General features: G+C 41.9%; 5 protein-coding genes across 15 annotated transcripts in view; 3 read left to right on the top strand and 2 right to left on the bottom strand.

Moving 5' to 3' along the window:
* The first annotated feature begins 1,160 nt into the window (after nucleotides 1-1,160).
* LOC124303088 (uncharacterized) lies at nucleotides 1,161-14,325 on the top strand. The gene is made up of 16 exons (XM_046759884.1): nucleotides 1,161-1,246; nucleotides 1,330-1,480; nucleotides 1,665-1,832; nucleotides 1,946-2,088; nucleotides 2,185-2,347; nucleotides 8,357-8,428; nucleotides 9,340-9,480; nucleotides 10,048-10,215; nucleotides 10,298-10,440; nucleotides 10,531-10,629; nucleotides 11,705-11,855; nucleotides 12,040-12,188; nucleotides 13,063-13,369; nucleotides 13,486-13,653; nucleotides 13,755-13,897; nucleotides 13,970-14,325. The coding sequence occupies exons 1-16, from the start codon at nucleotides 1,223-1,225 to the stop codon at nucleotides 14,168-14,170; spliced, it is 2,391 nt and encodes a 796-aa protein (XP_046615840.1). The 5' UTR covers nucleotides 1,161-1,222; the 3' UTR covers nucleotides 14,171-14,325.
* Nucleotides 3,039-6,165, bottom strand: LOC124308025 (glutathione S-transferase-like). Of its 4 annotated transcripts, none has more exons than XM_046770351.1 (5): nucleotides 4,546-4,756; nucleotides 4,154-4,304; nucleotides 3,870-4,037; nucleotides 3,642-3,781; nucleotides 3,039-3,372 (listed from the first exon to the last, which is right to left on the bottom strand). In XM_046770351.1, the coding sequence occupies exons 2-5, from the start codon at nucleotides 4,284-4,286 to the stop codon at nucleotides 3,205-3,207; spliced, it is 609 nt and encodes a 202-aa protein (XP_046626307.1). In that variant the 5' UTR covers nucleotides 4,287-4,304; nucleotides 4,546-4,756; the 3' UTR covers nucleotides 3,039-3,204. The 4 variants fall into 4 exon arrangements, with proteins under 4 accessions (XP_046626307.1, XP_046626281.1, XP_046626290.1 ...); XM_046770325.1 differs by lacking the exon at nucleotides 4,546-4,756 and adding an exon at nucleotides 4,490-4,504; XM_046770334.1 differs by lacking the exons at nucleotides 4,154-4,304; nucleotides 4,546-4,756 and adding an exon at nucleotides 5,599-6,079.
* On the bottom strand, nucleotides 6,774-7,974 carry LOC124308063 (glutathione S-transferase-like). Its single transcript, XM_046770402.1, has 4 exons — nucleotides 7,830-7,974; nucleotides 7,573-7,740; nucleotides 7,344-7,483; nucleotides 6,774-7,114 (listed from the first exon to the last, which is right to left on the bottom strand). The coding sequence occupies exons 1-4, from the start codon at nucleotides 7,960-7,962 to the stop codon at nucleotides 6,947-6,949; spliced, it is 609 nt and encodes a 202-aa protein (XP_046626358.1). The 5' UTR covers nucleotides 7,963-7,974; the 3' UTR covers nucleotides 6,774-6,946.
* On the top strand, nucleotides 7,978-10,706 carry LOC124308043 (glutathione S-transferase-like). Of its 4 annotated transcripts, none has more exons than XM_046770388.1 (5): nucleotides 7,978-8,067; nucleotides 9,340-9,480; nucleotides 10,048-10,215; nucleotides 10,298-10,440; nucleotides 10,531-10,706. In XM_046770388.1, the coding sequence occupies exons 2-5, from the start codon at nucleotides 9,345-9,347 to the stop codon at nucleotides 10,696-10,698; spliced, it is 615 nt and encodes a 204-aa protein (XP_046626344.1). In that variant the 5' UTR covers nucleotides 7,978-8,067; nucleotides 9,340-9,344; the 3' UTR covers nucleotides 10,699-10,706. The 4 variants fall into 4 exon arrangements, with proteins under 4 accessions (XP_046626344.1, XP_046626318.1, XP_046626335.1 ...); XM_046770362.1 differs by lacking the exon at nucleotides 7,978-8,067 and adding an exon at nucleotides 8,938-9,061; XM_046770379.1 differs by lacking the exon at nucleotides 7,978-8,067 and adding an exon at nucleotides 9,101-9,270.
* Nucleotides 14,326-14,665: 340 nt separating the features above from the next.
* LOC124307936 (serine/threonine-protein phosphatase 2B catalytic subunit 2-like) overlaps nucleotides 14,666-21,695 on the top strand; it is a 109,905-nt gene continuing 102,875 nt past the window's right edge. For 3 of the 5 annotated variants that reach the window (XM_046770228.1, XM_046770219.1, XM_046770214.1), the window contains exon 1: nucleotides 14,673-15,466. In XM_046770228.1, the coding sequence (XP_046626184.1) occupies nucleotides 15,415-15,466 (52 nt within the window). In that variant the 5' untranslated portion in view covers nucleotides 14,673-15,414. Of the gene's footprint in view, nucleotides 15,467-21,695 lie in introns of all 5 variants that reach the window. The other 2 variants (XM_046770135.1, XM_046770210.1) reach the window with 2 other exon arrangements.

Raw genomic sequence — 21,695 nt, 5'->3', positions numbered from 1 at the left:
ACAAATCTCAACTTCCTGGTATCTCTGATTCTGAGTGCCGGTTACAAGTTACGTAGCTTCATTATCAGCGAGAAAATATGGACAGACTGTAGCTTGGATCAAAACATTTTCAGCAAAGATCATAAATTTTTTTTCTTTTCCGTCTTCGTTGACCCACCATGGTAGTCTATACACCAAGCCTCGTTTCTAATTGCCTTTAATTATTCCCACTTTCGAACCACGATTCTGTTGGAGATTAGCACCGGTTACGAACGAACAACATGTATACCTAACTAGTCTGATATTTACTCCTATTACCTGACTATCAACGTTGCAGTTCTTCCTTGAGCAATCGTTTCATTACAGAATGTTCTTCAACGCTCATTCCCCATTGAATCCGTAGGTCTACGAATCTGTGATTAGTGTTTTTAGTCGACCTTACACAAGCATATCTGAATGATAATTCAAAAAGAACGGAGTGGTTGATGCAAAGAAGAGAATGATTGACAGTATTATTGAGTATTTGGAATTTTTACACACGATCAAAATTTCTGTGTCAATATATCTATTTTTACTATCCAATAATGAAAAACTTGAACTTACGAAATACTTTTACAGAATAACGTGAGATTTTGTCGATTTGTTTTGTCATGAAATTTCGTTCACAGCAGTTTGTGCAGGGTTAGCTCTTGCATGTATAATCACAGGCTCACCTCTCACAATGCCCGCCCCTCAATGAGCTTCCCAAACCATCTTAAAAATATTTCATAAAATTTCACATAAGTGAGACCACAATGCTTGTGACAAACAGATGTCGCAATTACGTGTAACTGTGATTAACGATTGATTGCCAAAAATACAATTTCATTGCCCTCCACCATACTAAATTTCACGCGTATCACCATCACGTGGTCAAGATTTGCCCCACCTCGGTCCTCACTCAAGTAAGCATAATGGTGTTGAACGACGAACAGTCTTCACCGTCGGTTTCCGTAGACCTCACCAATTGAAATTTGAAAGAACGGTAAACAGAGTAATTGCTTGAATATTCTATTTATTGTAAGCGAAATCTTATGTGCCAGACATCTATCTGTTCAATCGATATCAAGCGAGTTAGTCTTCTGACGAGTGTTGACTGTTATTGACTGACTCCAAATACTACGTTTCTTCTCCATTATTCTGCTAGAGATAGTCAGTATTTCATGAATATATACGATAAGCGCGTGCACATAGTCAATGTGATATGATTGTCCTTGACAGCTCAGTGGTCGGTAACCCTCAGTGTTATCAACCGACGATGGACGCGAACCGAACATGATTTGAAAAAAATTGAATATTTTTTTGTTCCAGTGTTCTGTCGCAGTTAAGATGCCTACATATAAACTGACATACTTTAACATCGTGGGCTTGGGGGGCCCGATTAGATTTCTTCTGAGTTACGGCGGCGTCGAGTTCGAGGATATTCGTATCCAATATTCGAATTGGCCCGAAGCTAAGCCAAGTCAGTAATTATTTTATTGTAGAATTTCGAATGACCCCGCATTAATGTTAGCCCGAATCTTTTCGTTATTCGATTTTTCCCAGAGTTGTAGATATCGCCGAGTCGTGCGACGTGTCGATTGGATACAGATAACGCCGCACAACCTCTTCAAACCGTACTAATCGGGATTGATTCGATATTTCAGAAACACCTTTCGGCCAAGTACCAACTCTTGAGATAGACGGAAAGGTCTACTACCAAACTTTACCGATTTGTCGTTACCTCGCAAAGCAGTTCAACCTTCTCGGCAAAAGCGATCTGGACGCTCTGGAAATTGATGCCGTCGCAAATACTGTGCATGATCTCAGAAAAAGTAATTCAATATGTTAATCGACTGGCTATCGCACGACAAATTAGACATTTCCGAATTCTGGTTTCCGTACCGATGATCCGATTTTTATCGTTAGGTCCTGTGTTATTTTCCAGTGGTATCGTTGTACTTCTTCGAGCAGGATTCGGCCGAAAAGGCAAAGAAAAAGGAGACCCTGGTCACCACGACGCTTCCCTTTTACCTGAAGAGGTTGGACGATACAGTAAAGAAAAACGGCGGCTATTTTCACGGCGGCGAGGTAAGCTTCGAAGAATAGTTCCTCTCTGAACTCAAGCCTTGGTTGCACGATACACGCTTTCGCTGCTTCAATGCCATCTTCTCTTTCCTCTCACAGCTTAGCTACGCGGATTTGTTCTTTGCCGCGGTTCAGCATAACATAAAAGGTTTCATGAAGAATGACGTCTTCGAGGACTATCCAAACTTGAAACAATTGATTGATAAAGTTCACGCCTTACCTAAAATCGCTGCGTGGTTGGCGAAAAGCCCGAAGACCGATTATTGATATGGAAAGAAAACCCAGACTTTGTTACTAAGTTGAAAGATTTCAGTATGATTATACCTTGAGATAGTGTGTTGAAAAGTATAATAAGAACGTAATGACAAAATCGTACACTTATCATTTCATAAAAAATATACCCCATGTATTTCAGACAATAGATTGTCTTCTGTGTTAAATATATCAATTTCTTTAACCTTTCTTCCGCTCCAGCAAACCTCCTTTTCGTGTGTTACTGACCGATAACCTAACAAGTCGCTTCCTTCACGGCTTTTATATTCAATGAAATTTATTCACCCACTTTTATTGAGTCGTAGATCACCGCCTACCTTACACCACTGAAATACATATTATCTCGAACCAGAGACGTGCCTGAGTTATTTTTCGAATTATACATCGCTCGGATGACATTTTGCTGAATACATTGTTACGGAAATATGATGCACATCATTTCCAACTTCCGATTACAAAGAAAAAAAAAAAAAATGCTAAAATACAAACATACGTATTTCAAACTTGACAAGGCTGGGAGAACCGCAGTTGTGTAGACCTAGAAGTGTATAATTTGTGCTCGTGGTTGAATTTCCACATACAGTGATGTATTATGAATTAACAACGACTTTTTCAAGTATAAGAATTATTATCGAAGGCTCGGTGTAAAAAGAATAAATAAATATAACACTATTGAGTAATTCACATTTTCGCATACGGCAACAGATCGTAGCCCAATTTATTTGTTTTTACTATGCGAATACATAATTATACTGGCAATTTCGATGGAACGAGCTTTGCAGGTTTCACCTGCTTTGTCAACATTTTATACAAACGCAGATATCCTGATCCGCATGCCATTAAATTTCAACATAGCGTTTTCGGCCGTTTAGCAATGTGTGACTTGATACCCGGTAGAGCATTGACTTTCTCAACGAGATTTTTCAGGTTCGGATAATCTGCGAGGAATTCGTTTCCCAGGATATAGCTGAAAACGTAATTGAATCCAGCGAAAACAATATCCGCAGCCGATAACTGTAATGGAAAACGTTGCAGATGCGATTATCTTCCGCTGTGGCTTCGAATTACATGATAGTCGATTACAGCTTGAGTCGCAATAAGTCGTGTTTAAAAAATACTCGCAACAAAGAATGTCGAAGTTAATTGAAATTACAAAAATTGTTATTATAATAGATGAGAGTTTCTAATTGACAAAAAATGTCTACCCGTTCCCACAAATTAAATGAGACTGTACATCAGTCTGTTGCGTGTCGACCGTTTGATAATATCAACCTTGAACTTACCTTCCCACCAACGAAATATCCGCCGTTTCTTTTCACCGAGGCTTCAAGCCTGTCCAAATAAAAAGCCGCCTTTTTGCGAATCTCCGCCTCTTTGGCGATTTTATTTTCCGGAGTTTCAGCCCAGGTCCAATTGAACAGTACTAGAGAATAAGAATGTACGACAGATTTTAAAAAAATCATGAATCTAAGCAGCGTTATTCGTTGAAATTTGTCCATGGCTGCACTTACGACTCCTTAAATCGCCAATGGTTTCGACATGAGCGTCGACCTCAAAGTGTTCCAATTCACTACTGCCGAATAATTTCAACTTGTTAGCGAGAAAGCGAACGATCGCGTTACTCTGATACAACGTCTTCCCGTCTACTTCAAGAATCGGAACTTGTTCCAAAGGTGTCTCTGACAATGAGGAAATAATTTTCAATGTTAAAGTTTGCTTCGCTCCATTTGAAATAAAAAAAAAAAAAAAAAATGATTAGTTTCGTTGAGCAATCAAAATCTCATTTGACACTCACGTGGTTTGAACACTGGCCAATCCTTTTGAGACAAACGATTATCCTTGTAATCGATTCCACCGTAACTAAGAAGGAACCTGAGAGGTTCCGCCAGCCCCGCGAATTCGAAATACGTCAACTTATAATTCGACATGATGTTTCTCGCGTTGCTCTACAGGTTTTGACTGGGTTAATCACACCTCCGCAAAAAACTTCCGTCTCACTCGACACTTGAGCGCTATATGCGGTTAAAACTGAGCTAGATCTTAAATACACCGGTCGATCTATCCGATGATAATGATACGATATCGTCTGTGCCTACAGATATCACTTATTATAATGGAACACACGACTGACCATGAAATGTTACGTGGATACGAATATGTAACTACAAATAGTCATCCATTCGTCACCTCGTGTCTGCGATATTTGTAACACTCGCTGAAGACAACATCAACACCGACTGCAACAGTGCAAAAACTGTGACTTCTACAGGTAATATCTTGAAGTGACCAGTCACGATGACTGAGCTGGTTCCGCGATGGAAAGGCAAGGAAGGTACAGAGATAAAATTTACGTAAGACATTGTCATTGCCTAATAAATAATGATTCGTCGTAAGCTTTGCGTGACTTTGCTTGCTTTGTTAAAAAATTATGAGCTGTAGGATTTCACAATTTTTATTACATTCGTACAGTCTATTGGTAAAAAAAGGTAGTAATTAAACTTGACGATGAGCTGATTGATTAGAATTTTGTTTTCGGACGATTGGCCAAATAAGACTTGATGTTCGGTAGATTGCATACCTCGTTGAAGACATTTTTCAATTTGGGATGACCCGCGGTTATATCCTTTTCCGCCATGGAGGACATGTAATCATGTAACGAAGCGAAAAAGATGTCCGCCCACGTCAGCTGCAGCAAAAGAAACCGAATGCGGTTAGAAGAGAATCGTGACAGTACGTGCCGAAAATAATTTCATTTGTGCAAGCAGAAACCTGCCTTTTTGCCCACGAAATAACCGCCGTTGACGTTCAATATCGCTTCGAACTTGTCAAGGTAAAATCCCAGTCGTTCAAACGCTCTCTCTTTCAAGATCGGCGTCCACTCGGGTCGAGTGTTCCAAAAATAGTTGGCCATCTCTGAAGAAAAATTTCACGTCGCGATTAGTTTCTCCCGTAACAATTCACCCTGTGAAACACATCCGAATTGCATTTACCATGTCGCAGATCATTGATGCTGTTGACAGCACTGTCGATCTGCAGTGCTTCGATATCGTCGCGGCCATAGACGTCAGATTTCTTAGCGATAAATCGACAGATCGCTAACGACTGATTATATTTTTTCCCGTCGATCTCTAGCACCGGTACTTGTTCCATTGGCATAACTATAGAAACGGTTTAAACCACGACGAATAAACTATATTTGAACCCCGTGGATCGTAGAAGAATCGGTCGCATTTTACTCACGTGGCTTGTATTGCGGCCACTCTTCGTCGCTGACCCGTTCATCTTCGAAATCGATACCGGCGTAGCTCAGCATGAACCTGACAGGCTCTCCCAGGCCCGTAAAATTGAAGTAAGTCAACTTGTAAGAAGGCATTATTCACAAATGCACAGTAATAAACCTCTGAAGATGAGCTCTGGCACGGAAATATTTGAAAAATTCTAGACTCTCTCGCAACTTGTCGAGCACTGAACTGCCCTCGAGACTTTCACTGTATAGAGTAGCCAGCGAAGCTTACGATTAGTTTGACCTCAAACGAACTCCCTCTGGTTAGACTCCATTGGTTGCCTCGGCGAAACAGGCAAATTATAAATAAACGACGAATCGTAGAAGAGGATTGAAGCTAGCACGAAAGTGAATTCCGTTTTAATAAGAGAATTCAGAAATGAGCCAACCGTCTGGGGAAATTCTGAGTCAGGAGAATACGATTAAAACTAGTGAATGTTAGAAATTTGAATTAGGACGCAGCGTGCAGCACGTTCACCGTGCGATTGAATCACATGTGAAAAAACTTAACAGTATTCCACTGTTTGCACGGTCTTGACTGTTTCTGGTACTGTTGTTTACGTATGCGTTGCTTGATATTCACCCACCCGACCCAAAGACCACATGTTGCGTTACGTGGCACACGGTCACAGCTTTACCGTCCGAGTTTCGCGCGTCAGACTTGTTCGAATTCGAAGAAGTAACTAACGTTTGACCAATTTTATTCCTATTATTATGTTTTTGGTCAATATAGGGAAACTGACGGGAACTTGAATTGTTTAGTGGCATTGTCCTTTGATTTGCAAGAAAAAAAAAAAAGATCAATATTTTAAGGAATCCACGACACATTCAACTTACTGGTAGCAATGAATAATGCATATTCTGTGTGACATCTGTCGTTTGTACAGAAGTCAATATATTCAAAAGGGATAAGAGTAAGTGTTCAATGTTTCTTATTAAACCCTCTGACAAACAATATGCTAAAATACAAGCTTGGGCCGGGAGAACTGCAATTGTATATCTACAAGTCTGCAATCTGCGCTCGTGGTTGAATTTTTACAAGCATTGCTGAATTATAAAATAAAAAATAGTTTTTCGAGTGGAAGAATTATCAAGGAGTGAATGTAAGGAAAATAAATAAATATAACACTGCTAGTGCGTGATTCAAATTTTCGCGCACGGCAACAATTCGAAGCTCTATTTATTTGTTCTTTCAATCCGAATATATAATTGTACTGATAATTTCGATGGGACGAGCTTTGCAGGTTTCCATTTTATCCAAACATTTTATACAAACGCGGATCCTGATCCGTTTGCCATTAAATTTCAACAAAGCGTTTTCGGCCGTTTAGCAATGTGTGACTTGATACCCGGTAGAGCATTGACTTTCTCAACGAGATTTTTCAGGTTCGGATAATCTGCGAGGAATTCGTTTCCCAGGATATAGCTGAAAACGTAATTGAATCCAGCGAAAACAATATCCGCAGCCGACAACTGCAATGAGAAAATTCATGCGTTTGATTATTTCCTGCAGTGCCTTTGAATTAAATAATCAATCATCGTATTGAGTAACAATGAAAGAATGTCTGCAGTATCAGGTTTTATAAGATTGAATGAGTTTCTTATTGAACAAGAAACGTCTTCTGATTATTACAAACTACAAAAGACCGTACATATCAGTGCGTTGCGTGTTGATTGTCCGATAAAATTAACCTTGACTTACCTTCCCACCGACAAAATACCCGCCGTTCTCTTTTACCGAGGCTTCAAGCTTGCCCAAATAAAACGCCGCCTTCTTTCGAATCTCTGCCTCTTTCGCAATTTTATTTTCCGGTGTTTCAGCCCAGTTCCACGTGAATAGTACTAAAGGGTAAAAATGTTTAGCAGGTTTGCCAAAGAATCATGAATGCAAGCAGCGTTTTTCGTTAAAGTTTGTCCAAGGCTGCACTTACGACTCCTTAAATCGCCAATGGTTTCAACATGAGCGTCGACCTCAAAGTGTTCCGATTCACTGCTGCCGAATAATTTCAACTTGTAAGCGAGAAAGCGAACGATCGCGTTACTCTGATACAACGTTTTCCCGTCTACTTCAAGAATTGGAACTTGTCCGAAGGGCGTTTCTAAGGAGAAAATTCTAAGAGTTAATGTTTTACTTGCACCGAGCTAAGGAACGAAAAATCGGTCGCTTCAAATTCCAGCTGATACTCACGCGGTTTGATCGCTGGCCAATTTTCATGAGGCACGCGATTATCCTCGTAATCGATTCCACCGTAGCTGAGGAGGAATCTGATCGGTTCCGCGAGCCCCGCTATTGCGAAGTAAGTCAACTTATAACTCGACATAACGCTTCTCCCGTTGATATACAGGTTTCCACAGAGTCAATCAGAGTCCTACCAACAGCTTCCGTCACGCTTGTCGCTGGCGCGTTGTATGTGGCTAAACCCCAGGTAAATGTTTATTATATAAGATCGGTTTATCTTACGTGGATGCTTAACACGAAGTGCTACGTAGATATGAATAGATAACCGCACACGGTCACGTAATTACCACCATTATCCGAGAACTACTGCAATGCGACTCCGTGCTACATTGAAGCACTAAAGAATACATGAGTAATACCAAAAAATTGACTGGTCACGATGATCAAGCTAGTCCCGCGAAGACAAGGCAGGACAAGTGTCGATATAAAAGTTACAAAAGACTTCATTGTCACTGGTATTTTAATTTATCACACAGGGTGGCCCATTGAGGTCGGCACAGCGGCATATCTTGGAAATAATGTATTCTTGAGAACATCAAAGTTTCAGGGTACGTGTCATTTGGTGGAGGTTTCATTGTAAACAACTGTCTTTTAAATACGTACGTTGTTCTCAAGAATATTTCGCTGTGCTAACCTGAATGGAACGAACTGTAAAATAATGGCAATGTGTGCATCGGTGCAGTCTGAAATGCATACATATAAATAATGACCGTATAATCACCGAAACTATAATATTGTGACTACTAACAATAAGCTAGCCGAACCAGTAGTTTCATTTATGCAGAGTATATCTTTTCATAGTGCAATGACCACATCATGACTTTCTGTGACATTGCTTCTTTTCTTAAAAAGTTTAACTTGATGTTAGGTGGGTTGATTTATTCAAATCCTATTTCACTCTCGATCCAACGTCAAAAAGAAATTGGCATTTTGTTTGCGGTCTAGACAGGACTAGACAGGACATTTATAGAATCACGATTGTTATTCGACACTGTTATTAGTGCACGCAATGCGGTGTGCGCTACTTGACATCCTTTTCCCCCCACGTAAGACCACGTGGTGCGTCACATGGTCGCAGCCGTGTCCCACTTTTCATCTTGGTAAAGCTGGTATCCCAGTTGAACGACCCACAGTCTTCACCGTTTGGGTTTCGCGCGAAAGGCTTATCTCAATTCCACGGTGTAAGAAAAGTCGTTTGATAAATTTTATCTATATATTACGGTGATTACAGAGATATGAAGTTTTATACGTTTCTTTTGGGTTCTTATCTTCTTAGTTAGTGCAAAGAATTCGATGCAAATTTGAATTGTTGAGTGTCACTGTACTGAGTCGATTCGAAAGTTTTAAAAATTCTGATCACACTTGACTCATTGCAAGCAACGAACAATTGGTATTCCATGTAAGATTCGTTATTTGTACGATAGGCAATATTTGATATTATTTAAAAATCTTCCCACAGAAGAAATGCCGAAATATAAGCTAACTTACTTCAATGTGACAAGTCTGGGAGAACCGATAAGATTTCTCCTAAGTTACGGCGGTGCAGATTTCGAAGATGTGCGTATAGACAGACAAAACGAGTGGCCGGCAATCAAGCATAGTAAGCAATGTTTCTCGTTGACATTTAGAGGAGGTTTGGAAGTCACGGAAAAACAGTAGGCATTTGTTTCAATTTTCCGAATTTATTTACTCAGTATTGATACGTTGTGTCCATGAATTTGAAGTACTTTGGTTAAAAGTGACAGTAACAACTTGAGAAAAGTATCAGTATCATAGAACAAAAATTGCTAAATTTTGGATCGAAATTGTGTGTGTTCAATAAATAAAAATATATTGCTGTTCAGCACTAAGATTGAACGAAAAATGTGAGAATTTGAAGATTTGTTTTATCATGAAATTTTCTTCAGACCGGTTGGTTCAGGATGAGCTATTCCGCCTCGATGAGGTTCCCAAACTTCCTTGAAAGTGTCTCGTATCATCTATTACAGTTTTAATCTCATATTCTTATATCGTCCAATAAAATCAAAAACTTCTTATCCGTAACCACTCGATTATCAGAGGATACACTTATCAGTGCCGTGATCAAGACCATTGTGATCAATAATTTATGATATCTCGGCTTAGAAAGTGGCTTTGAATATCTGTAAATTTTTAATTCTCTTTCCAGCTATGCCTTTTGGCCAGGTACCAATTCTCGAGATAGATGGAAAGGTTTATTACCAAACTCTACCGATATGTCGTTACCTTGCACGGCAGTTTAACATCGGTGGCCAAACCGATTTAGACGCCCTGGAAATCGATGCTATCGCAAATTCGGTTTACGACCTCAGAAAACGTGGGTAACACTCCAATCCAAACTTTGAGCGTCTAGCTTCGTTGGCACCTGTCATTTCGTGCGTTTTTGTACAATTTTACAGTCGCAGCACTTTACTACTGGGAAGCGAATCCGGATGAGAAGGCTAAGAAAAGAGAGACTCTGGTGAACGCGTCTCTTCCCTTTTATTTGAAAAAGTTCGACGAAATTTTAAAGGATAACGCTGGCTATTTTCACGGAGGAGAGGTAATGTCCTAAGAATCCGTATTGTCACGCAAATTGTTCACTAATACAGTTTTCATCCTCTTGTAAGGTTTTTCTCTGTACTTTTTACAGCTCAGCTACGCGGATTTGTTCTTCGCTGCAGCTTATCATAACATAAACAGTTTCATGGGCTTTGACGTCGCAAAGGATTACCCAAACTTGAGACGACTGGTAGACAAAGTTCTTGCGTTGCCTAAAATCGCTGCCTGGGTGGCGAAGAGACCAAAAACTCCTTATTAGTTGACCTCGAAAGTATCGCATTAATCACCAAGGAACCCATGGCAAATCTGAATCAACTAACTCACTCATACATGTGTGATAAGAATTCAACATCTGTACGACTAATTTTACGCCGTATAGCGGAAAAGAACAAACATGGTAAAAGTTCCAAGATTTCGAATTAAACAAACAAACTGATACAGCAACTAAGAGCTGAATGAGATGTTAAATTATGAATGAAAGTCTTGAAGGGAATTATTGACGGTAAAATAAAATTATCGATTACAATGAACAAAACTTATCGTTGAAAATTGTATCATATTTAGTCACATAAGTAAGGCCACAATGCTTGTGACAAACAGATGTCGCAATTACGTGTAACTGTGATTAACAATTGATTGCCAAAAATACAATTTCATTGCCCTCCACCATACTAAATTTCACGCGTATCACCATCACGTGGTCAAGTTTTGCCCCACCTCGGTCCTCACTCAAGTAAGCATAATGGTGTTGAACGACGAACAGTCTTCACCGTCGGTTTCCGTAGACCTCACCAATCGAAATTTGAAGGAACGGTAAACAGAGTAATTGCTTGAATATTCTATTTATTGTAAGCGAAATCTTATGTGCCAGACATCTATCTGTTCAATCGATATCAAGCGAGTTAGTCTTCTGACGAGTGTTGACTGTTATTGACTGACTCCAAATACTACGTTTCTTCTACAGTATTTTTGTTGTTGAACTTTCATCGCTTCCAGCACAGCGATTTTCGTTGACGGTTTGTGCCGCTTCACCTGGATTCGAAAGCAGAACTGCACTTATTTCTGCATCAACAATGATTTCTCCTGCTAGAAATAGTCAGTTTATCAAGAATATATACGAGAAGCACGTGCACATAGTCAATGTGATATAATTGTCCTTGACAGCTCAGTGGTCGGTAACCCTCCGTGTTACCAACCGACAATGGACGCGAACCGAGCATTAAAAGCGGGAACAATATTTGAAAACATTTGAAATTTGTTTTCAGTGTTCCGTTGCACTCAAAATGCCCGCATATAGAGTAACATACTTTAACATCGTGGGCTTGGGGGGCCCGATTAGATTTCTTCTGAATTACGGCGGCGTCGAGTTCGAGGATATTCGTATCGAACATTCGAATTGGCCCGAAGCTAAGCCAAGTCAGTAATTATTTTATTGTAGAATTTCGAATGACCCGGCGTTAATGTTAGCCCAAATCTTGTCGTTATTTGATTTTTCCCAGAGTTGTAGATATCGCCGAGTCGTGCGACGTGTCGATTGAATACAGATAACGCCGCACAACTTCTTCACACCGTATTAATCAGGATTGATTCGATATTTCAGAAACACCTTTCGGCCAAGTACCAACTCTTGAGATAGACGGAAAAGTCTACTACCAAACTTTACCGATTTGTCGTTACCTCGCAAAGCAGTTCAACCTTCTCGGCAAAAGCGATCTGGACGCTCTGGAAATTGATGCCGTCGCAAATACTGTGCATGATCCCATATGTGCATGAATTTTATTCACACACTCTTATTGACTCGTGGATCGCCGCCTACATTACGTCACTGAAATACATCGCTCGAATCAGCGTACCGAACGTTAAACCAGTTACGAACACCAGTCGTGAGTTATTTCTCGAATTGCACATCACTGGGATCACGATTCGAGAAATACATTTTTTACCCAAATTTCGGTTTCTTCATTTCTTCGTGAATTGCCGTTCCCGGTCCGAATTACTTCCGTGAATAAGCTAATTTTATCAAATTACATCGTGTCTTGTGCACGAATATTCATTCTACGAAGAAAATTATTCGGTTTGATATAGGCAATAATCGAATCTAAAATTGTTTATTCTCACCGTATCTCTACATCCTATTCTCTCTGGGTTAATTCCAATCGTATTTCACAGTATGGCATTAGATTTTTCAAAGAGCGTCCCTAATTCCAAACTAATTGGCCCAATTGTCTCCGATTCAATTGCAATCGGTTTCTATTATTTTCCAAGATTGCTATTCTTCTCAGCCAGAGACCATCGTTTTTCTAGATTTAAAATTGCGAAGAATTCTCAAGTCTCCAAAGTGTTGAACGGAATGTCAACTCAACGCCCAGTGAAACAAAGCGACGTCAAACCGACGCAGCCTCAGGCTTTATCGGCGACGGTTAAAGTCATGCCTATGCTTCAAAATTAGTCAATTAGTGCTTGGGCCCAACTTGCAACGGCAGTCACACAGCCGAGTCACACAAAGGACACACAGTTTTACGATGGGCCGTGTTGTTAGCAGCATAATAACCTCCCGACTTTCCTCAAACGTCTCATCAAGGATCTAAAGAGGCTCCCCATTGGCTGCCAGCCGGGTGCGTAGTCTTCGCGACTGGTTCGTTACGACTCATCGTCAGCTTTGAGGATAGGACTCAAGTTCAGTTTGTTCCGAGTCAACAGAGTCGAGGTTGGGGTGCGTGCAGGGCTCGTGCTTTTGGTGATACGAAAATTTCGTTACCTACGGTACTTTAATCTTACATCTGATAAGAATACAAAAATGCCTCAGTACAAACTGATCTATTTCAACACGACGGGAATAGCTGAACTTGCGCGATATCTATTCAGCTATGCAGATCAGGATTTTGAAGATGTGAGACACGATATTACGACTTGGCCGAAGTTCCAACACGGTAAGATTGTTTTCTTGAAAATTCATGGGACACGCTTGCCGGTTTTCCACCGAGCTTCGTATCCCGTTCCCTCTAATTTATTCATTCCTTTACTTTCTTGTATCCGCACGAATAAGAGACACCCTACGGAGTGTTGCCGTTATTGGAAATCGACGGGAAGGTTTACAACCAGAGCTTGGCGATCGGCAGATACTTGGCCAAAGAGTTCAACTTGACCGGTAGTAACAAACTGGAAGATTTGGAAATCGACTCCATGGTAGACACGATCAACGATTACAGAAATGGTAAGACAACGATCAACGTCAACTTCACGCATGGAATCTTGGTAACGGGAACTCGGTAAAATTCATTTTGATATTTGATTGGAAAAATTCTGCTTTTTTAGTATTCAGTCAGTACTTATGGGAGGCGAACAAGATCGCGAAATCCAAAAGGAAGGAACAGCTTGTGCAGGAAAAACTTCCATTCTATTTGAACAGGTTTGAAGATCGGGTGAAAGCAAATGGCGGCTACTTCGTCGGTGGAAAGGTATGACAAAATTCGGATCGCAACTTTGCCTGTACATTTGAGCTGATTTCAATGTTCCCGAATTTCACTCAGCTGACTTGGGCCGACCTGTGGTTCGTTTCGCTGAAGCCATACCTCGACTTTGTCATTGGATTCGACACTCTGAAGAATCACGCTGCTCTGACAGAGCATGCGAACAAGATCAACGCGATTCCCAACATAAAGAAATGGCTCGATACTCGGCCAACCGAATGCTGCCTACAAGAATTCTTGGACGCCAAGCAACAGGACTGATCGAACGCTTCTGCGCGGTGTAATTATCATTAATTCACGATGTAAGATCAATCTTACACCACCTGGCGTGATTTTGTAAAATGAATTCACAAGACAGGAATCCTATGTAACTTGTTCTCTTCGCATTAAATAAAAAGTGTTTTTGTATTCCAACACCGATCGAAGGTAGTGTTCAAATGACGGTTACCATTCCTCGATTACATCTAGTTTCCAGCTTTCGTTGCTCGAACTCGTCGTAGGTATGTAACGTGCATCCGAAGGTTGATAGCCGTTATCGACCGCGGCGGCTGCGGCGGGAGTGCAGCGGAGGTCTTTAACAACGTTTGAAAATGAAAATGAAAGGCGGCGAATTGCGCCAGCGTCGTCCAGAGGTCGTTCCGCGATATTGTTCGTGGGTGGTTGAGACGCGAGATGCCGCCAAGCGTCGGAATGCCGATTGGTCAGGGTGGAGAACCGCAGCTGCGTATTTGGTGCCGGCGAGAAGAGCCGAGTCGACGAGAGAATATAGGCGAACCTCTCGTCCTCGAATAATCGGTGCGCCTCCGAGCTGCGCCCTAAAGTTGCGCCGTAGTTTGGCCGCGGAACGACAGTGCGTGCCGTGACCGAGACAGACATCTTGTAGTAGAATTTTAGCACCGCGCTTGCTGGTTACCGCGCCGTGTAGTGTGTCGTGTCCGTGTCCGTGTCGGCCGTGGCGATTGTATTATAATAAATAAGAAAATAAAAACGAGACGGGAACGACGGTGAAATAAAACTGAGGAGAGAAAAAAAAAAAATAAAAAAAGAAAACGACGTACCACGAAAAAACAATAAGGATAAAACAAACACAACAAACGAATAGATAAACCAGCGACAACCGATAATAAAGGATAATCCGTACGCTATCCCTTTGGCGGAGTATAACGCATATTTCTTTTTACGAAAAAAATTACGTCTGTTACAAGTGCGTGGGTGCGCGTCGATTGTCGCGAAGAAGAGATAATTCATGCCCTCTGATGTGTGACGTGTAATTATTATTGTATTCCGTACCCACTTCCCCCTCCCCTCCCTCCCCTCCACCCCCACCAAAGGAAAACGGAAAAAGGAAGAAGAGGAAGGAGAAAAAGGAGGAGAAAAAAATCACGGCGAGGCGATCGTCACGGAATCGTCGTAGAAACCGAAAAGAATAAAAAGAATTGTAAATCAGCGGTATCTCAACCTACCGATCGTGAGTGTCGCGCGATCCCCCGCGACCGCGAGCCAGGATGTCGTCAAATAATTCCCAGAAGCTGTCGACGACGGAACGCGTGATTAAAAGTAAGTTTCCCGAGAGTTTGATAAGGCTACATTTTGCCAATTGGGTCAAATTTTTGCACTCTCCTCGCATCCCGAGCTCTCTAATAACCACCTACCGATTTTTATCCCCCCCCCCCCCTTCCCTTACCCCAGCCCCGGAAAACGGGGCGCGGAAAAGCCAAGGAAAACACCGTCCGCAGGGTAAGCGAAAACACAGAGAGCCGTCTCCTAGAGAGAGCGACGGATTGATTTTCTGGCCACTCGCCGGCGCCATTGCTATCGACCTACCCTCCGCCAGTTTGCTTCCAACTTTTTACTCGTTCGCTCGCTCTCCGTGCGGGTGGATGAGTAGATTGTTTATCTTTAAACGCTGCTCCCAATTCGCCGCAGATCCCTTCGCCCTCGGGGTTACAGGTCCCTCTGTCATCCTCGCCCCTCGTATCCCTCCCTCCCTCCCTCCCACCATTTCGCTCGTCCACCCTCCTTTTCCCCGACACCGGACGCAAGTCGACGACGTCGCTCCCTTTCGTCTGTCAAATTTCATTCCTTAGCCCGGTTCCACACGTTACCCTCGAAATCTCGGCTCTTTCATTCTTTTCCCCCCTGCCGTCGAAGTAGGATCTCTCTCTCAGTTTGTCGCCACCTCTCGTTGATGTTATGCAACACTCATCGCTAAAATTTTACAATTTTTCATTGTTACGTTTATCGATGGTTCGCGAGGAGATTCTGGCGAACAATCTCAACGAGGAACCGACTCTGTCGATACCGATCAACGAAATGCTCTCTTTCCGATCTGAAAATCGCCAACGCTGCATCATAGCAATTTACCTGTCAAACTGGAACGTCGGTCGATTCCTCATCAGCTGATATCTCAATTTCCTAATGGCTACGTGGAAAGTAATCTCAATCAAGCGATGAGAATACTGACCTCGATCAAAACCTACGTGTGATTTTAATGAAAAGGATATTTTACCCGAGCTCCAAAAGTGATTATACCGATTGCGGAACCACCGTGTCTTCGCTCTCAAGTTTTATAAGCAAATAATTATTCTTATCTTCGCCGGATCTTCAATTTTCATTTGCACTTTTTTTCCCCATCATATCGTAATTGTTTGAAAATATTTCGTTGCAGCACAGCTGTTATACAAGTAGGGTTTTATTTTCACCAACTGTGGAACTCGTTAAACTCATCTTCTTTTAAATAATTTGAAAACTTTTTTTTTTTTTCACTTATTCTTATCAAGTTTAATACAATAAGTGATATTAAATTAACCTGTTGGTGAATAATTGAATACTTTTTAAACACTTCTCACGCGCGAAATTAGTCCTAACGATACGATCGCAATATTCCAACAACTATTCGCCGCCTCTTGCATGTTACATTATTAAAAAGTGTGTGCGATGTTATTTTTCGACTATGGGCATTTAATCCAAGACTCGGGTAGTCATTTATCACTCAAAAACCTGTTTAATGCCAACAGTACTCGACCAGTTTTCAATTCTAAGTTGTATTGTAATTTTAGCTTAGCTATCCTTAATGAGGCTAAGGTTAGCAACGTTAACGTAACGGAACATCAGGAAAAAATTTATTATTGCACAATCCTATAACGTCATTTACAAGGAGTAGGCTTTTGAAAATAAGAATAATTACAAGAGTCAATAGCGTGCAACGGTACATACACAGGTATAACGGACGAGCATATTTTCAAGACATATTGTTCAATTCGACCGGCCGGCGGCCGCGACGTTTAACGTAATGCGTCAAAAGGCCAAATTGACGAAAGAAGCTTGAAAACCGCACTTCGGTCGCCATCGTCCATCGCCACGCCTCACCGAAAGACACGAAAAAATTTAGCACCAACAAAATTTATACAAGGCTGCTATATTTATACCCTATTGTAACTAATTAGCTGACAATTGGCCAGCCATCATTGTCACCCCTTTTTATTACTCGTTCGTATCTCATCCTCTCACTTTCCGCACGTAAAAATAAAGTAATCAATAATTGCACTCACCTAATCGATCGCTGGATAATTCCGGTTCACCGCCGAACGTCTGTCAACACACGAGAATAATTAATTCAAATCACCCGAAATATGTAATAGAAAAAATATACATATATGCCTGTCCGTGTCATCCGGACTGATAGCTCGTTATACCGTACGCAGCAGGTGGTACAGGATATTAACTCGAAACGCGAAGACTACGCAAGAATGCGTTGAGGTTTATCGGGATCTTCCAAAAGAAAGTTTACCCTGCGGTAGACACGTGCAGTATGATTTAACGTAGACGTGATGTTATACGTTTCGATCGGAAATCTCACTCGTCAATTATCGGGAAAATTTCTACGGGGGCCATTATTGTCGGCTACGTGAATACAGTTTTTTTTTTTTCTTTTTCCATCGCCTTTTTTTTTCTTCGTTCGTTAATAAATTGCATTTTCATACCGTCACTTAAATTAATTGCACGGAAACCAATTAATAATTCATGCCGGAGAACGGACGCGCGTTGTACGAGCTCAGATGGTTTAATTCAAGATATGTAAATTTTCGAATCGGGTAAATGCAATCTGCGTTGCTGCTATTATTCAATTATCACTATCCAAGCTCAATTTTTCACCGAATTATCATTATCAAATTAGTAATCGATAACGGAGGTGGACAGCGTCAGTTCGATCTTACAAATCATCCTAGTACCGAATAACCCACTTTCGTGTACACTCAAATCTATCACTGCTTGCTGCAGGTTCTAGATCGTATTATTTTTAAGCCCAGCTGACGCTCGCATCAATTTCGACCGCGGCTTCCTCGGCGCTAACCACTGTCAATCCGCGAATCATTTTACGACGTGAATAAAAATTCTACACTCGAAGTTTCGATCTTCCTTAAAGGAGTTGAACGAGAGTCGTAAACAAAGCAGCAACGGACCGGCGTAAGAAATACGCCGATTAATAAATTCGGGAGACGGTGGTTAATCGCGTTGTCAAAAGATGCACGTCTCTTCCGCGTAAGAGTCTGTGTACAAGGAACGTCGGAGGTAACGTAAGCCGAGTTGCGATATCCATCGACTTTGACCCACTCCCCCGCAGTAGCGCGTGCCACTCGAGAAGAGTAAGTATATCTCGTAATGAAACTGACAATTCGGTTCTGTCGGTCGGGTTACGACGACGACGACGACGACGACGCGTCTTGCTGCTTTCTATCTGTAATCGTAAACACGCGTACGCAAGTTCATCGACGACGCTGTTGCGAGGATGTTTACCGCGTTGAAGAAATTTATCAAGCATTGAGCAATTTCGTTACATACGCATACGAGTCATTGCTCAGCAGAGCTGCAGAGAGCTTGAGTTTTGCTGCTTTGCGAGACCGGTTCAAGCTGTCTTTCAACGAAACGGAAGAATCGTTCGTGGGTTTCGAAATTGAGCCGTAGTGAAAACAGGGCGTACAATATCACGTAGACTTTGGCAGTTTTGTTGGTTGGAAACTTTCGTCACGTACCGTTGCACGGTAGTTTAACGGCGTTTAAGGATACTACCGTATCGGCCCTCTTCGCAACAAGACTCGTGGACGTTCACCAATTGAGCGCAAAATTTTTGAAACCATTCTCGTCTATGATTCGTACGATTGACAAAGAACAGGGGTCTCTGCATTTTGCCGAACCATTGATCTAATAGGATTAGGAAAATCGCGCAACTCCGTGATTAAAGAGTCGAGCATCCGGCGGGAGCAGTGAAGTAAGTACCTACGTCTCAGGCTTGTCGAGTATCAAAGTACCCAGCAGCGGCGAATATCGTTTGTATGAAAGGGTCGCGAACGCCGGGTGAAATTTGATAGGTAACGAAGGCCTGCCATGGTTCGAATCGAAAGGCCGCGCGGAGTGTTTTCCAGAGCAGCTGGTCCGAACTTGATAGGATATCCAGAAAGCTGATTGACGACCGCCGTGGCGCGGGTCTCTTGATAGGGGCATAAATTGTCGGAGTGACGTTACTGCCTACTGCCTGCTGCCCAGTGACACCGGCCATACGGCGATATAACCGAGGCCCGCGGCTGCCGCTTCCTTGCCGAAAATATCTTTGACCTCGGGGTATTGCATCGTTAAAGAGGCGAACGTCAAGCTGCACCTCGGAAGCAGGCGGTCGCTTCTTTTTTCCTGGGGTTCGCCCTGGCCTCCGAACGACAGCCTTTGGGGTACCCATGACTCGGTAGCCGGTTGAGAGTGTAATAATAGTCGCAAACAAACTCATTTGGCTCCGTGGCCAACTTCGGTTGGCGCGACCATAGTCCACTCTTCGATTTCCCGATCGAGACACCCGGTGGAAGGCCAGCGTTGGTGGTGCCCAGGCGATATGGATCGGTGAAATTTTTTTGTTGATCTTCTAAGAAAGAACAAACAAACCCGAGGCACCCGAGTCGAGAGTTTCCCAGCAGCCGGTATTTTCCTTTCCCGCTAAAAACACATCCCGGTGTTTGTTTACTCGTTATTTCTATCTTTCTCTCTCTCTTCTTCTTAATCTCGTCTTTTAATGGTTTTTCAACCTTTCACAAACGCGTTTCCATAACCGTTACGATATTACAAGGCTCGAAGATTAACGCACCTATACTATTTTAGGATATCGTTATTTTGTAACCGAAGACTCGCAAATTTTTGCTACAGTCAGCTGGAAACAGAGGAGATTTTTTTCTCCAAGTTTATATTTTTTATTTTTATTTGAGCATTGTGCACGATAAATTTCACATCCTAGAAGCGAACAATTGTCCGATGTAATTATCATTCGTGTGGGAATAACGAGTCGAGACTGCATAAGTTGAGAGTTGATACAAACGGTCGGACAACGTCAACGCCGATTGTAAGACATCCGTTTGAACACTTGTTAAACCACGCGTTCGCTGCGGTCTGAAAACCACAATTTGATAAACTAAATATAGGTTAAAAAGTTTTATTTCCCCTTGGATGTGATTAATTTATCATTTTTACGCCGCATTCCTTGAGCTGGTGGAATATTAAAAACTCAACTAAACTCGTATCCGTAATCACATCCATTAATCGATGTTGATTAACAACAGCGTTCTGAATCGCGGACCAAGGAATCGGAGGCAAGATCTGAACGATGTTGAGCAACAAATAATAAGGAATAAATGAATAAATAAAGTTGAGCAATTATATCCTTGTCGCAGTTGCCCGTCTGATCTAATGCCAAGCGATTACCGTAGTCCCGAAATGGGCAAGATTTTGAAGTGGCATTATGCAGGTCTCGCAATCTCTCCAAACCTTGGCCGTTTCACGAACGTTCGACTTGATCCATCCACGTTCGATGCCATAAAGCGTACATGAGCCACGCGTCACACGCAAACTGTTGAAACATCAATTTGATACGCGTGTGTGTGTATATACGATATAACATAATTCACACGCTAATCTCCTTTTCACCTAGAATTCCTGTGCTCTCGGTATTGTTCGTTCTCGGATGACAGCTAAAGCGAAGAATTCATAATTACGCCTGTCTAACCGTATAATAGCAGATTTAACGGAGGTGCGAAACACAAAGGAATGCGACTGAAACTCGGAAACTAACTCTCTCTCTCTCTCTCTCTTTCTATCTATTAAACCAGCAGTGAGACACCAATGGGTGAGAACACGTTGTGGTCTCTGCACATCCAGTTTACCCGGTACCGTATCCACGAACCACATAAGGAGGTGTAATCGTAGTGCAGAAACAACTGCTTTGCTCACACAGAATGGTTAGTTTGGTTAGCGATTTGGAAAAAAAAAGAAAGAAAGAAAGAAAGAAACGTGTCAACGAGGATTTACGAGAGTGTAAAACGGCGCCTGAATTTTTCCCATTCCAGGATAGAGGCGTCGTCGTTCGACCGTGACATTCTTGCACGGTGAATGTGTCTGTAGGTCATGCATTGATTATTCCCCGACCAAGTCGAATGGTTTTACACACGACCGTCACGTTACGACCGACTGTGAATCCGACCGCGTGTGAAAGTCACTCTAATTAGGCCCGCATCCGTTTCCTTCACTTTTATCTTTGCCCGACTATTGCTCGGGTATGTTTTTCCATTTGCTCCCGAGTCGTTGAAAGATTTCGTAGAAGCGGCAAAACGGGGAAAATTGTTTCCCCGTAATCGATACGTAAATTGTGATACTTGAGTTGGAAAGATAAGCCTGCGGAGCTGGTCAAGTCTTTTAGGAAAAATACGAATCTTCTTTCGGCAAACGCGTCGACAGCCGGTACACGGTTTGA

Source organism: Neodiprion virginianus, chromosome 1 (assembly GCF_021901495.1).
Source record: "Neodiprion virginianus isolate iyNeoVirg1 chromosome 1, iyNeoVirg1.1, whole genome shotgun sequence".
NCBI lineage: Eukaryota > Metazoa > Arthropoda > Insecta > Hymenoptera > Diprionidae > Neodiprion > Neodiprion virginianus.
Note: the sequence above shows the minus strand (reverse complement) of the source record. Positions and strands in the feature narration are given on the sequence as shown.

Excerpts from the sequence above, each read along its gene's own strand:
- LOC124308063 (XM_046770402.1), bottom strand. The coding sequence starts at position 7,962 with ATGTCGAGTTATAAGTTGACTTACTTCGCAATAGCGGGGCTCGCGGAA. Across the intron at positions 7,484-7,572 it reads CATTGGCGATTTAAGGAGTC|TACTATTCACGTGGAACTGG; the intron begins GTAAGTGCAGCC and ends TTTACCCTTTAG. Across the intron at positions 7,115-7,343 it reads GGTATTTTGTCGGTGGGAAG|TTGTCGGCTGCGGATATTGT; the intron begins GTAAGTCAAGGT and ends TTCTCATTGCAG.
- LOC124308025 (XM_046770325.1), bottom strand. Across the intron at positions 4,038-4,153 it reads TTGGCCAGTGTTCAAACCAC|AGACACCTTTGGAACAAGTT; the intron begins GTGAGTGTCAAA and ends CCTCATTGTCAG. Across the intron at positions 3,373-3,641 it reads GATATTTCGTTGGTGGGAAG|TTATCGGCTGCGGATATTGT; the intron begins GTAAGTTCAAGG and ends TTTCCATTACAG.
- LOC124303088 (XM_046759884.1), top strand. The coding sequence starts at position 1,223 with ATGATTGTCCTTGACAGCTCAGTG. Across the intron at positions 1,481-1,664 it reads TTGGCCCGAAGCTAAGCCAA|AAACACCTTTCGGCCAAGTA; the intron begins GTCAGTAATTAT and ends TCGATATTTCAG. Across the intron at positions 12,189-13,062 it reads TTGATGCCGTCGCAAATACT|TCTTCGCGACTGGTTCGTTA; the intron begins GTGCATGATCCC and ends CCGGGTGCGTAG.
- LOC124308043 (XM_046770388.1), top strand. The coding sequence starts at position 9,345 with ATGCCGAAATATAAGCTAACTTACTTCAATGTGACAAGTCTGGGAGAA. Across the intron at positions 10,216-10,297 it reads GGTTTACGACCTCAGAAAAC|TCGCAGCACTTTACTACTGG; the intron begins GTGGGTAACACT and ends ACAATTTTACAG. Across the intron at positions 10,441-10,530 it reads GCTATTTTCACGGAGGAGAG|CTCAGCTACGCGGATTTGTT; the intron begins GTAATGTCCTAA and ends TACTTTTTACAG.